The 15,440-nt window shown below is 29.6% G+C and overlaps 1 protein-coding gene across 1 annotated transcript in view; it reads left to right on the top strand.

Annotated features, from left to right (window-relative positions):
• The window catches only part of LOC109055844 (1-phosphatidylinositol 4,5-bisphosphate phosphodiesterase beta-1), a 69,934-nt gene extending 54,494 nt beyond the window's left edge, over positions 1–15,440 (top strand). The window contains 15 exon segments of the mRNA XM_042773369.1: positions 388–510; positions 624–783; positions 2,337–2,501; positions 2,584–2,683; positions 4,172–4,276; positions 6,388–6,527; positions 6,739–6,874; positions 6,993–7,046; positions 8,190–8,409; positions 8,500–8,680; positions 9,785–9,861; positions 9,948–10,037; positions 11,303–11,360; positions 11,448–11,534; positions 14,561–15,440. Coding sequence (XP_042629303.1) covers positions 388–510; positions 624–783; positions 2,337–2,501; positions 2,584–2,683; positions 4,172–4,276; positions 6,388–6,527; positions 6,739–6,874; positions 6,993–7,046; positions 8,190–8,409; positions 8,500–8,680; positions 9,785–9,861; positions 9,948–10,037; positions 11,303–11,360; positions 11,448–11,534; positions 14,561–14,764 — 1,900 coding nt within the window. The 3' untranslated portion in view covers positions 14,765–15,440.

The following is a 15,440-nucleotide window of genomic DNA, read 5'->3' as shown; positions in this document are numbered from 1 at the left end:
TTTTTTTTTTATATATGCCAAGTCAAGATTTCTCTTGTCATTCCTTTTTTTTTTTTTTTTCTAGTTAATTATTTTATTTTATTTTATTTTATTATTTTATTTTATTTTATTTTATTTTATTTTATTTCAACAACACTAGGATAAATAATTGATTAATTTTATTTATTTATTTATTTTATTTTATTTTTGTTTTGGAAAAGTATATTAAAATAATTATAAAATAAAGAAAAATATCTTCCTTTATGAAAAATGTAATCCCCTTACTGTTCTGTCAGGTGATGTTCTGGTGGTGATCACACATGTATCTCCTGGTTGTGATGGAGGTGAATGATTTACTGATTTCTCGGTGTTGTTCATTACGATGCTCCCTTAACCGTGTGCATGTAGATACAACAAGTTTCAGCTGAGCAGGATTTATCCCAAAGGAACACGCGTGGATTCCTCCAACTACATGCCGCACTGGAACTCCTGAAACGCCAGATCTCAACCACTAAAACTCAACACCAACACCAACACCAAGAACAATAAAAATGCAAAAGAAAATATGAAAATATGACTTAACTGTAATATGAAATCTCCACAGCAATCTGACTTAATAGCTGTTGTTTTTTACTCGTCTCTCTCTCAGATCTGTCCATGCAGCTGAACCTCGGCATGTACGAGTATAACGGGAAGAGTGGCTACAGACTCAAGCCAGAGTTCATGAGACGACCGGACAAGCACTTCGACCCCTTCACAGAAAGCACTGTGGACGGCATTGTAGCCAACACCTTATCAGTGAAGGTTAGGCGTATTATAGCTCGATTTCTTCAAAACCATTTGTGACCCTGGAGTACTAAACCAGTGTTAAGTCGCTGGGGTATATTTGTAGCAATAGCCAAGAATACATTGTATGGGTCAAAATTATTGATTTTTCTTTTATGCCAAAAATCATTAGGATATTAAGTAAGATCATGTTCCATGAAGATATTTTGTAAATTTCCTACCATAAAGATATCAAAACTTAATTTTTTGATTAGTAATAGTGCATTGCTAAGAATTCATTTTGAACACCTTTAAAGATGATTTTCTCAATATTTAGATTTTTTTGCACCCTCAGGTTCCAGATTTTCAAATAGTTGTATCTCAGACAAATATTGTTAATTCAAATGTTCTATTTTCATGCTCAAATCAGTTTTTAATCCAAAAGAATAGTGTATATATATTAAATTTTGATACCTAAATCAGTTTTTGTTCCAGAAATATACTAAACAATTATGTAATTTGACTATTATTTAAAATAATAATACCATTCAATTATATCATTTAAAATTAAAATTTAGTTTTTGTTCAAGAAAAAATTATATAAAAAAGATATAATTCATAATTTAAATTTATGTTTGACTTTGATGCCCAAATTTGTTTTTGTTCCAGAAAATACTATAAAAAATATATATTTTATCATTTACATTTGTTTAACTTTGATGCCCAAATTAGTTTTTTTAGCAGAAAAATATTATACAACGATATCATTTCTAATTTAAATTTATGTTCAGTTTTGATGCCCAAATTACTTTTTTTTCCTGAAAAATACTATGATACAATTAAAAATAATATGATAACGTTTATAATTTAACTATATATGTTAAATTTTGATGCCCAAAAATACCATAAAAATTATATAACAAAATTTATTTGTTCAAATTTGTTTAGTCTTTGTTTTAGTTTTCATTCCAGAAAAGTACTATCTAAAATTTTATAATTTATTGTTTCAATTTAGTTTTTGTTCCAGAAAAGTTCTATATAAAATGTTATAATTTTTCGTTTAAATTTAGTTTTTGTTCCAGAAAAATACTACGAAAATGATAAGAATTATAATTTAAACTTGTAACAATTTTGATGCCCAGATTAGTTTTCGTTCCAGGAAAATATTATATAAATTATATATATATTTTTAATTTAAATTTATGTTCAATTTTGATTGTCAAATTAGTTTTTGTTCTGGAAAAAATGCTATAAAATTATATAACTTATCATTTAAATATCTATATATTCAGTTTTGTCCAAATTTGTTTTTGTTCCAGAAAAAACACCATAAAAATGAAACTGTTCATAATTAAAATTTTGTATGTTCAATATTAATGCTAAAGCTGTTTTAATACCAAAAATAAACACTTTAAAAATTACCATAAAAACACATTAAAAAAAAAATAATTTATCAATAACTTGTAAATAATATTCTTCCCTTAAATTTTCAAGCAACTTTATATCCTCATTTACTCTTCAGATCATATCAGGACAGTTTCTGACTGACAAGATCTCGTTTCTCCCCAAAAAAAAAAAAAAAAAAAATTCAGATCATATCAGGACAGTTTCTTACTGACAAGAAGGTGGGCGTTTATGTGGAGATTGACATGTTTGGACTCCCCGTTGACACAGAACGAAAAGCTTTCAAGACAAAGACGTCCCAGAGCAACGCCATCAACCCTGTGTGGGACGAGGAGCCCATCGTCTTTAAAAAAGTAGGGCTGTTTTCGTGTCCTGTAAGCGTTCGTCAGACGCTCGGAGAGCACGAAATCAGTAACGGTGTTGTTTCTGGGTCAGGTGGTGTTGCCCACGCTGGCGTCCCTCAGGATAGCCGTGTATGAAGAGGGCGGCAAGTTCATCGGCCATCGCATCATCCCCGTCTCAGCCATCCGTCCGGGTGAGATTCAGCCTGAGCCACGTCACCTAAAGACTCGTTTCAGTCTGACGATGATGTCATCACAGTATTTGCATACTGAAACACGATTGGTCTCTTCTTTCGTGCATTCATGTAGCCTTTACACAGCAGAGCGTTTGATTTCTACAGACTAAACCAGGACTGTTCAACCTTTTTGACTTTAAAGTATTCAAAACCTTCTCCAAAAAAAGCTAAAATATGACAAAGCTGCTTGTTTTAAAACTTCTTTTATTACCAGAATCTGGGGGTATCCGTATATAAAATTTATTAATTGCGATTCAAGAATTGTTCTTCATTTAAAAAAGAAAATAGTTTTTGGAGGTAACTATTGATGGTTAATCTTTTTTTACATTTTGATTTAATGTACTATAATGCAGATTTTTTCTTCTTTTATTGTATTGTATTGTATTGTATTGTGAGGGGGATGTGCAAAATTATTTCAGTTTGTTTTGATTTTTTAGCAGTTAATTTAGTGTTATTTTAGTTCATTATAATATCAAATAATAATAATAATAATAATACATTTGACAACATGAAGGTGTAGATATAGTTGTACTTTATTTTTCTTTTAGTGTGTTGTATTATGGGGGAAATAAAATATTATTTCAGTTTATATTTTGATTTTATGTGTTTTTTTAGCATAAATAATTATTAAAAATCAATATGTTAATAATAAATAATTAAAAAAAATAAAAGTAAATAAAAATTAATTTAATAATTTAATAAAAATTTAAAATAATTTAATATTTACATAAATAATAATAAAAAAATATTATTAACAGCAATAATAATAATAATATAGTTGTACTTTTTATTTTATTGTATTGTGAGGGGCAAATATGATTTTAGTTTATATTTTTTGTGTTTTTAAGATTACAGTTATATTATTTTAATATATTAATACTAATTTATTATTATTATTATATAATATATATTATTATTACCAACAGCAACAATAATAATAATAATATAGCTGTACTTTTTATTTGTGAGTATCAAATAAGATTCAAATATAAATTTATTTTATATTTATTATATTACAAATATAACATTTAAATATAATAATAATAAATTAATACTAACATAATAATATTAATACAAGTAGTAGTAGTAGTAGTAACACAAAATTTTGCAATATAAAAATACAGATATATTTTTCCTTTTCTTTTATTGCATTGTATTGTGAGGGGTAAATACAAATATAATTTAATTAATTTTTTTTGTATATTTTTTTAGCATTTTATTTTAGATTAGAGTTAGATTATTTTAGTATATTAATAATAAATTATTATTATTATTATTATTATTATAATCACAAATATTATTAAAAATATCATTTATTATTATTATAATGTATTGTATTATTATAATGTGACATGAATTTTTTTATTCTCACAGGTTATCGATGTTTTGTGACATGAAATGCAGATTTTAATTTTATTGAAACATAATTTTGTCATATTCTCACAGGTTACCGTTACATCGGTTTGAGAAATGAAAAGAATCAAGCTCTAACTCTTCCTGCTATATTTGTGTATATCGAGGTGAAGGACTACGTTCCGGATACATTCGCTGGTAAGAAACTCATTACTCTCTGAAACAGATTCATTTCTGTGCCACTGTCAAAAAGCACTAAAAGTACCGTAGTATTACTGTGGAGACCTGTGAAATAACCTCAGAGTATACCACGGTAAATATGAGTGAATCTCAGGCTTCTTTGCATTATTTACATGTGACACACACTTATTTTGGTGTGAATTATGACTTGACACCAGTGTTTTTTGTGAGGAGCGTTTCCATCTGTATCCCAGCGGCTCTCATTGCTCCTCATTTGCATCCCGAAACTACAGTATGAGACGAGGGACCGTGGGACAGATCGACGTCTCTAGTACCCAGAATGCACCTGCTGGTGTTGTGCTTTAGTTAAAAGGTGTTAGACCACAGAGGAACGACAGCACTGACCTCCTCAGCAGCGTTTCACGCGTTTGTTAGGACTGACTGGATTCCAAACACACTCACGTCTGGACTGTAGTGACACAAATCAGGATGGAAACGTACCCCTTCTTTAATTAAAACACAAACTTTGCTTTATTAAAACCGCATGAAACAAAGTGACTTCACTTATGAAAAAGTTTTATCTCATGTAAATGTGATCAAAAACTAAGTTACTGATAATAGTTTTGGACTTTTGGGTCTTTATTATGAAAATGTTGAATATAACACATTCTTTATGTAAATGAAGATGATTTCTGGCCTTTTTAAAAGATTGTTTAAAATGACGATTTAAAAAATGTCTCTTCATGGAAGGTTTCCACCTGTTATGAAGCTTCAGATATTACATTTGTATGATCAAAATGTCACTTTAAGAAAAAAGCCTTTAAAAGGGGGCAAACCAATGCTAACGTCATATAAAAGTTACGAAATATTGTGAAAAAGTTATAATTGTTAACTAACAAAAAACTATGTCATATATAACATCAAATGTAATATCTTTGAATATGTTGGGCTATTATTTTGGAGTTTTTTTTTTTTTTTTTTTTTTAAATATAGGCATTTAGAGTTAGTTTTTTTAACACTAATGTTGCAAAATATTATAAAAAAAAAAAAATAAAAATAAAAAATAAATTAAAAAGTTATAATTTTTAACTAAAAACAGTTAATTTTGAATTGTTCATTAAACTAAAATGCTATTGTCATATGTAAAATCATATATAATATTTTTGAATTTCTTGGACCATTGTTTTGGGTGTTTTTTGAAAGGTTTTGAAATGACAAAATGTGGTGAAATTTATAATTGTTTACCCAAAATATTAATTGTTAACTAAACTAAAATGCTGATGTCACATATAAAATCAAATATAATATTTTTAAATTTCTTTGACTATTATTTTGGATGTTTTTAAAGTTGCAAAATATTGTGAGAAAGTTATAATTAACATAAAATTGTTCATTGTTTTTTGTAAAGTAAACTAAAGTAAACTAAAATGTTATACAAAATCAAATAGAATATTTTTGAATATCTTTCGGTTTTATCTGTTGGGCATTATTATTATTTTTAAAAGGTTTGAAGAATAAATATTGTAAAAAAAAAAAAAAAAAAGTATAATTGTTTACTAAAATGGTTATTTTTAAAATTGTTAACTAAACTAAAGTGCTAATGTCATATAAAATCAAGCATAATTATTTGACTATTATTTTGGATGTTTTGTGAAAGGTTTTGAAGTTGCAAAAAAATTTTGTGAAAAAGTAAAGAAGAAAAATTTTTAGAAGAATTTTCATCTAAATTAAAAAACTAATTCCTTTTATAATAGAATATTTTATGAAAATTTTAAAACTATTATTATTTAAGAATTTATATTTTTTAGTAGTTTGAGAAATATCAAAAAATTTTATATTCTTTTCTTAATTTTTAAAATTGTTAACTAAAATGTTAAATGTCACATATAAAATCAAATATAATATTTTTTGGATGTTTTTAAAGTCGCAAAATATTGTGAGAAAGTTATAATTGTTAACTAAAAATTGTTCATTGTTAATTGTTAGGATGCCAATTTTATAAAATCAAAAATAATATTTTTGAATTTCGAATTAGATTTTTTTTTTTTTGAAATATTTTGTGAAAAATGTTGCAATTGAAACTGACTGACTGGAGTGTGACTGACAGTGTGTGTTTCTGTGCTGATCAGATGTCATCGAAGCGCTGTCCAACCCCATCAGATACGTCAACCTGATGGAGCAGAGATCCAAACAGCTGGAGAGGAGAAAGACACCAAATACCCAGAGCTGAACCATCGAGGAGGGAGAAGAGGAGAAAGACACCAAAGAGGTGCAGACACCAGCAGATCCCCAGAGCTGAACCATCAGATACTAGATCGGATTGCACTTGCACTAATTACTCCATCTGAACTCTAATCACATTACTCATTACTAATGAATTCATCTGCTTATGAAAGAAGTCATTGTAATGAATAAGTAATGAAGCAGTCTGAGTTTGAACAGTATTGGAGGTTTTGATGATGAAGTTCCTTGTTCTTCAGGCGGATCCATGTGTTGAAAACCCTTCGGAGGTTCAAAGCGAGCCCAAACTCGTCCCGGTTGAGAACGGATTGAGTCACGCACCCAGCGCCGCTCCTAAACCCGCGTCCCAGATCAACACACAGCCACAGTCCACAGGTCAGAGCTTCACACACCTCACACAACATCAGCTCATCCGAATCTAGCGTCCACAAGAGGAGTATTACTGGATATGCATGAGTCTTATCTGATGAGATCTTATCCCGTTATGATTCAGGCTCAACCAAACCAGCGGCAAAGACTGAAGATCTGATTCAGAGCGTCCTCACCGGTCAGTGACTGACTGTTCAACAGATCCAATGGCTTTTTATTACTCCAGACTTTGAGTTTTGTTTCAGTGATAGCGAAACTTGAAATAACTTGGCATGGTTTGTTTATTCTATATAAATTAAATTAAAATTATAATATTATTAAATTTAAAATAAAAAAAAAAATAAATAAAAAACATAAATAATAAATATATAAAACAAAGTTATTTCAAACTAAATTTAAATTAATTAAATAGAATGGCACACAAGTTTAAACAACCATGAACAAAATTTAAAACAAAATTTAAATTATTTTAAAATATTTAAAAAAGTATTAAAAAAGTACACACATACAGAAAAAAAGAGGCTAAAACAAACCATGGCAGGTTATTTAAAATATTATATTATATTATATTATATTATATTATATTATATTATATTATATTATATTATACTTATTTGAACTTAAAAGTGTTTTCATAAATAGATTTCAGTAAAAAAAAGGTACAATAAGGTTTCATTTATTAACATTATTCATAACAACAACAACAATAATAATAATAATAATTATTATATACAATATTGTTTGTTTGTTTGTTGTTGTTCTTTTAAAATCATTATTATTAATAACAACAACATACACAAAAATAATAAAAAATAATAATAATAATAATAATAATAATAATAATAATAAAAATATATTTTGGATACAAATAACATATCAGTAAAAATAAAAAAAAATAATAAAATAAATATACCAAGACATACTAAAAAAAAAAAAAATAAAAAATATATTAAAATACAAAAAAATAAATAATAAAAAAAACAAGTGTGCAATATAAATTATGTCTGTACCTTGAAAAAAAATAAATAATAATAATCCAGTCAAGTGTGCAATATAAATTATGTCTGTACCTTGAGAGAAGCTATATTTTGCTTATTTTATGTGAGAAATGAAAAAAACACAGACAGCCACAGGTGAAATTTTATTAGGTAGCCGTTGAGTTTCAATCATTCTGAATGCGCTATAAATTATTGAAACATTTCTGATGTACAGCTTTAGAAAATCCATCGACATGATCTTCAGGAAAGCTTCATAAAATATGGAGGTGGTGATATTAAAAAAGCCAATTTTACAGTCCTTGAAGCCTGTGTTTCTGCTTCAGAGATGGAGGCGCAAACCGTCGAGGAGCTCAAACAGCAGAAGGGCTTCGTCCGAGAGCAGAGACGACACTATAAAGAGATGAAGGACCTGGTGAAGAAACACCACAAGAAGACCACCGAGATGATCAAGGAGCACACGGCCAAATACAACGAGATCCAGCACGACTACCTGCGCAAACGGGCCGTCCTGCTGAAGTCTGCCAAACGAGACGGTAAGAGGAGGTAGGTAGAGTCCGCTGCTCCAGTCACTGTTGGGTTTGAGAGGAGGAACGTCAGAGAATGAACATCTCAGGGACTGGTGTGTCTCGTCAGGTGTTTGTCGTCCAGTCCTGAACACGGACCCTCGTTCTTCGAGCAGGAACTGGCCAATCTGGATCAGGACAGCGGACAGAAACTCTCCGAACTCAAAGAACAGCAGCAGCAGCAGCTCCTCAATCTGCGTCAGGAGCAGTATTACAGCGAGAAATATCTGAAGAAAGAGCACATCAAACAGGTCAGATTAGAGACGGGACGCTACTAAATACAGTATTATATATGTGTGTGTGTGTGTGTGTGTGTGTGTGTGCGTGTGTGTGTGTGTGTGTGTTTCTGTAATATTATAAATATACCGAAAATAATCAAACCATGGCAATGATAAATAAAATGAATAAATATAATAATAAATTAAAAGTGCGTGCGTGTGTAGTGTTAAAAAAATCAAAATAATAATAATCATAATATTATATGTGTATACGTGTATGTTTCTGTAATATTACAAATATACAGAAAATAATCAAACCATGGCAATGATAAATAAAATTAATAAATATAATAATAAATTAAAAGTGCGTGCGTGTGTAGTTTGTAAAAAAAATCAAAATAATAAAAATTCTAATATTATATGTGTGCGTATATATGTGTGTGTATGTGTGTTTATATATATATATATATATATATATAAAAATAATATTATTTAATAAAAAAAATAATATTAAATAATCAAATATTATTAAAAAAATAATATAATATTAATAAATCAAATTTACATACATATATATAATTCATAATACAAATAATATTAATATAACAAATGTCAACATTAACATATATATATATATATATATATATATATATATATTAATTATATAATATATACAAATAATATTCATAATACAAATAATTAATCAAATGTGCGTACATATCTAGCTTGTGAAAAAAATCTAAGTTGTAATATATATTATATATATGTGTGTGTGTATTTATGTGTGTGTGTATTTATGTGTATATATATATATATATAATGTGTTTTATATTACACTCACAAATAAAACAATTAAATAAAAAAATACAAAATTACAATTAAAAAAAAAAAACACAAAAAATAATCCAAAAAAAAAAAAAAATTCAATATTACAATTAAAAAAAATAAATAATAAATAAAAACAATCCAACCAAGTGTGCAATATTAATGATAAAATGTATTTTGCTAATTATGTGTGAGAAATGTAAACATCTCTGATGTCCAGCTTTAGAAAACCTTTTTGTGGTTCTTTTTACTGAATCGGTCAGAAAGACAGGTGAGTTGTTTCTCTCTGAAAGCTAACTGCTGTGTTTGCAGGTGATCGAGAAGCTGACGGCCATCGCTGAGGAAACTCAGAGCAACCAGATGAAGAAAATCAAGGAGCTGTGTGAGAAGTGAGTCTGTTATGAATGTCACGGGCTTCTTTAATAATTCATAAGGTCATGTAGAGTCACCGTCGCTGTCCTGTCTGTGTTTACAGAGAAAAGAAAGAGCTGAAGAAGAAAATGGACAAGAAGAGACAAGAGAAGATGAGCGAAGCCAAATCCAAGGAGAAACACCTGACAGAAGAGTAAGACTCCATCTGTTCATCAAAGAGACACTTGTTTTGTGTGTAAAATTATGTTTTGGTTTTAGATGAGTGAAATAAAACATGTTTAACAGTATTTAAAGCAGATTTTTTAGGTTTCATACAATTTTAGCTTTCATTCAGGTGATTCCATAATGGGAATTTGAAGCATATTTGGCTTCTAAATAATATTAAAATACTTTGTTAAACTACGTTTGATAATTATATTAATTGGTCATACATAAGATATTAATATTAAGATATAAATATATACACACATGTATTATATATATATATATATATATATATATATATATACACATGATTACTGTATGAATACATGATTAATATATTACATGTAACAATAAATTAACAAATAAAAATCTGTCATATTTAATTAAATTGTAAGTAATAATCTAAAAATATTAGAATATTTTCTTTATATGTGTACAGAAACATACACATATGCTTGCATATATATATATATATATATATATATATATATTATATATATATATATATATATATATATATATATATATATATATATATTATATTTATATTTATATATATATATATTTATATATTCTATTATAATATATATGAGGTATATATATATATTTATAAATGACCTGTCATGGTTTTTTTTTTTCTATTATTTACTGTATATGTGTACAAAAACATAAATCATGTACACATAATATTATTCTTATTTTAATCTCTATACTTCAATGTATTATTACAAAAAATCAATCATTTACACAAAATCTTTGCTTATATATAAATCTAAATTAATCATATAAAATAATCATCATTCTAATAATCATCTAATATATATATATAAATTACAAATAATATTATATAATATATTATAATTATTATATTATATGTAACAATAATTAACATTATGTAATATATTTGAATTTCAAATAATAATCTAAGAATGTTAATATTGTTTTTCTCTATAATGTATGTATAATATTATAAAAACATTTATACATTATACACAATTTATATTATATAATACTGTATATTAATACAAAATAATCATCATCTAACTAATTGCGAATCTCTGTAGAGAGAGAGAGAGAGAGAGAGAGAGAGAGAGAGATTCTTTTCAGGTTATTTTTTATTAATGTTCTGGGAGGCAATTAAAGAAATGGAATGGAAGGATTTTTAATGACTCTTTATAAAACTGTCCTCTAGATGGCAATGAAACATTGTTAAATGCCTCTCATGACAGCATAAGAGTCTCCGTCTGATTTCAGGGAGAAGCTGGAGATCAACAGGTCGTATGTGAACGAGGTGGTGCACCACATCAAGAGGGTGAGAGACTGTCTCATTTCTCATCATCACAATCCAGAGCAAATATGACTCTTTACACTTCACAGCGTTTGTCTTTTCTATCACTAGCTGGAAGACGCACAGACTAAAAGACACGAGAAGCTGGTAGAAACCCACAAGAGCATCCTGCAGCAGATATTAGATGAGAAACCCAAAGTAAGTTTTACTATAATAACAAACTACCAGCGCAGCGCCGGATCTCTGTCTGTCATCTCAGCTGGAGTTTAATGTCACATGAATGAGCACAGCAGGTGATTATGATCACTGTTATTGTTATATGAGCAGAACTCATCTAGTAAAGCCAGTGTGGATGCTTTTTTAGGAAGTCTGACAGATGAGATTTGGAGTTTGTTGCATCATGACACTGTAGATCAATACACGTTTTACAACCATTCACCAGCATGCTTTGTAACTTTAACCCTGTAAAGCCTGACATACACGCTCAGAAAAAAAGGTACAAAAGCTGTCACTGGGGTGTCACTTTTGTACCTTTTAGGCACTAATATGTACACTTTAGGTGCTAATATGTACACTTTAGGTAATAATATGTACCTTTAAGGTACCAGTATGGATTCTTTAGGTACAAAGGTGTGCCTTTTGAAAGGTGCAGTACTTCCCCAGTGACAGCTTTTGTACCTTTTTTTCTGAGAGTGTGGGAACAGTGAAAGTAAAGCTTCTGGAAACAGACACTCCTCAAAAGATCCTGAGGATCAGATTTGAGACTCTAAAACATGATTGATGGAGAATCAAGTAAAGCTGAGCTGCTTCAGTCCAGTGAGTGTTCATCTGGAGATATTACTGCAGTTATTCTGACCTTTACTTGATCAAAATCAGTCAAGATTTGACAGCAGAAAGACTCGTGAAGCTCCGGCTGAAGCTGGACGTTTGTACAATTACACTAAAAGAGCTTTTATTAGATAAAAAAACTCTAAACTATAAATCAGACGACAGAAGACGTGCAGCAGATTGTGTGCGACACGTTTAACAGCAAAGTTTTGATCATTTAGAGGCCTCAGAAATCTGCATATGAAATATGATACAGTAGGCTTTATAGGGTTAATAAAAATTCACTCATCACTGAAAGTCCTGTTAAGACGTTCAGGACTGACCCTTAAAATATTAAATACTTAACGCTTTAAATATTTCACAAGCTGTCAGGAGTATTTAAATATCTCAGATGTGAAGCTCCTGTTCTCCTGGAGAATGTCTCTCTGATCATCTGGCACATTTTTAATGTCGATCTTAATACAGAAACAGAGGAAATGTGCTTTTCAGTGTTCAGCATGGCGGTACAGCTCTGTGAAAACTCTCCAGCTGACGCTTTTTGATTGGCCTTGGAGCTGAATCGTGTTGCATGAAGTCAATACTCCCTTCCTGCAAGCCCTGAGCTTTGTAAATGATGTGCCTTTTGTGTTTTTTTGTACATAATGCTTCAAATTCAGTGTTTTATGTGAATACACTCTTAAAAATAAAGGTGCTTAAAAGGTTCTTCACAGCGATACCATAGAAGAACCATTTTTCATCATTCGGTCAAAGGTTCTTTAAAGAAGCATCTCTTTCTTACCTTTTTATAATCTGAAGAACCTTCTTTCGCCTCAAAGAACCTTTGGTGAAACAGAAATGTTCTTCAGATGTTAAAGATTCTTTATGGAACCGTTTAGACAAAAAGGTTCTTCTATGGCATGGTGAAGCACCTTTATTTTAAGAGGGTAAGAGGAATGATGTGCTGAAATCATTCGTGAGCGCTGTGCTCTGAACGGCCTGGACTCGCCGCAGCATTAGTGAGTATTGATCTGTATCTGTCAGTACCGTCCCGTGTCACTTTAGCTGTACACTGTAGCGTTCATGTCATCGACTCGGAGGGTCTCCTGCAGGCAGACAGACACACGTTCACCGACTGAACGCGTCGTGTTTGCAGTTTATAATGTTGCATGAACATTAGTGCACTTTTTCAATAATGATGTTTGCAGGAGTCTTATTATTCTAATTATGATTATTTTTTTGTTCTTTCAATCTAATTTTTTTCCTTGAAGTCCTCTATTAATGTTAGTCTAGGATTTTTTTCAGGATGATTTTCCCTCTTTCTCTATCTCTTCCAATTAAGCAGGCTGTTATTTGCTATATCCATTGACATTTCCCACTTTTATTATATATTTTTCTTTAAGTCCTTTAATAATGTTAGTGAAGGTGTTTTTTTTTTTTTTTTTAAGAGAAAAATTTTATATATATATATATATATATATAGAGAGAGAGAGAGAGAGAGAGAAAGATAGAGAGAGAGAGAGAGAGGCTGATTAATTTATTTTATTTTTATGATAAATTTAAGATACTGTAGTTATTGTATCGCATTTAAATTTTTAATAAAAAAAAAATTCTGGATCATTTTCCACCCTCTCTCTGACTTTTACAAGTTTTAATAGTATTATTTGCTTTTTATATATAGTTTTACAACTTTTATTATTTATTTATTTGTTTGTTTTTTTATTCTTGAAGTACTCTAATGATGTTAGTCAATTTTTTTTTTTTTTTTACATCAGATTTATTTTACATTTATAATAAATTAAAATGTATCATTTAATTAAATTTAAACTAATCTTTTTTTTTTTTTTCAGGACCATTTACCACCCTCTCAGTCTCTTAAACTTAAACAGGCTTTTATTTGCATTTTTTTATTGATCCTCTAATAATGTTAGTCAAGTTTTTTTGTTTGTGTTTTTCCGCCCTCTGTGAGACTCTTTTTTTTTTTTGTTTTTTGTTTGTTTTTTTTTTTCACCACCAAAATCGGTCAATTATTGTTAGTTAACCTCAGAGTTTTTCCACCCTCTGTGAGACTCTATTTGCTTTTTTTCACAGACTTTTCTACATTTTATTATTTATGTATGTCTTATTGTTAGTTAACCTCAGAATTACCTCGCTGTGACTGTACAGATAAAGTTTCTGAGCATATAATAGGTTTCACTGATGTGTAAATGTGGCCACAAAAAATTTAAAAAAAAAAACATTTCAGTCAGATTATCAACAAAAAATGCTTATTTTGGACTTAGAAGAAGTTTTGTTTATCTAGTACACAAAACTATTGCTGTCAGTCACAAAAGGAAGGATTTAGATTTTGAATGATGCACTAAAGGTCATTTTTGATTCCCTGTAGACTTGACCTGTAATATTTTGGCCTGTGTTTGCAGCTCCAGAACGACCTGGATCAGGAATACCAGGACAAATTCCGGCGGCTTCCACTGGAGATCCAGGAGTTTGTGCAGGAAAGCACCAAGAGAAAGACTGAGGACGGAGAGCCGGAGGTTCTGCCCTCTTCCTCCTCCACGCTGGAGAAACTCATGCAGAAAGGAGCACAGTCTGAAGACGACACAGAGGAGGAGAAGAAAGACTGATGTCAGAAACCTTCAGGATCTCTTCCCACTTCACTTTTATGTTCCTTCATTAACATATTTGAGATTTGTAAGGCTTGTGTTTTACTCCAGCAGACGAAGGAGAGTTTGTGGATCCGAGTCACGGAGCGTCACATCAGAAACACGCTGGGAGTTTTAAGTTTTTGTTTTTTACTTGAATGGATCCACACTTAGATTTAAATCTGAATCCTTTCTAGTGTACTGTTGATGTGCTTCTCATAATAATGAGTCAAAAGTGTTTTAATGGAAGAGAACGCAGGTCATGACACTGCATTGAGATACTGTAGCCGTCAGTTGTCTTTATCGGATGAATCTCATAAAAACTTCCTGGTCAGTTCAACCCAAACAACAAGCTGGGTCATATTTCACCCCGAAAATATGATTTGCTTAGACAAAAATTTGTCTGTTTTTAAGGCCATTAAGATTTTTGCAACTTTTGATGTGGAGTATTTTTTTTTCTTTTGATTTTTTGTTTTTTAATTTTTTTTTTGCACCAATAGAGGTCTAAATGATTTTTCCAGACAAATTTTCACCCTCTCTTTCTGACTTTAAAATTAAACCTGGTTATTTTATATTTTGTATTTCCACATTTATTGTTTATTTATGTTTAATTGTTATGTAATTGAAGTCCTCTTATAATGTTAGCCAATTATATATA

Source organism: Cyprinus carpio, chromosome A17 (assembly GCF_018340385.1).
Source record: "Cyprinus carpio isolate SPL01 chromosome A17, ASM1834038v1, whole genome shotgun sequence".
Taxonomy (NCBI): domain Eukaryota; kingdom Metazoa; phylum Chordata; class Actinopteri; order Cypriniformes; family Cyprinidae; genus Cyprinus; species Cyprinus carpio.
This window is presented reverse-complemented; position numbering and strand designations above follow the sequence as displayed.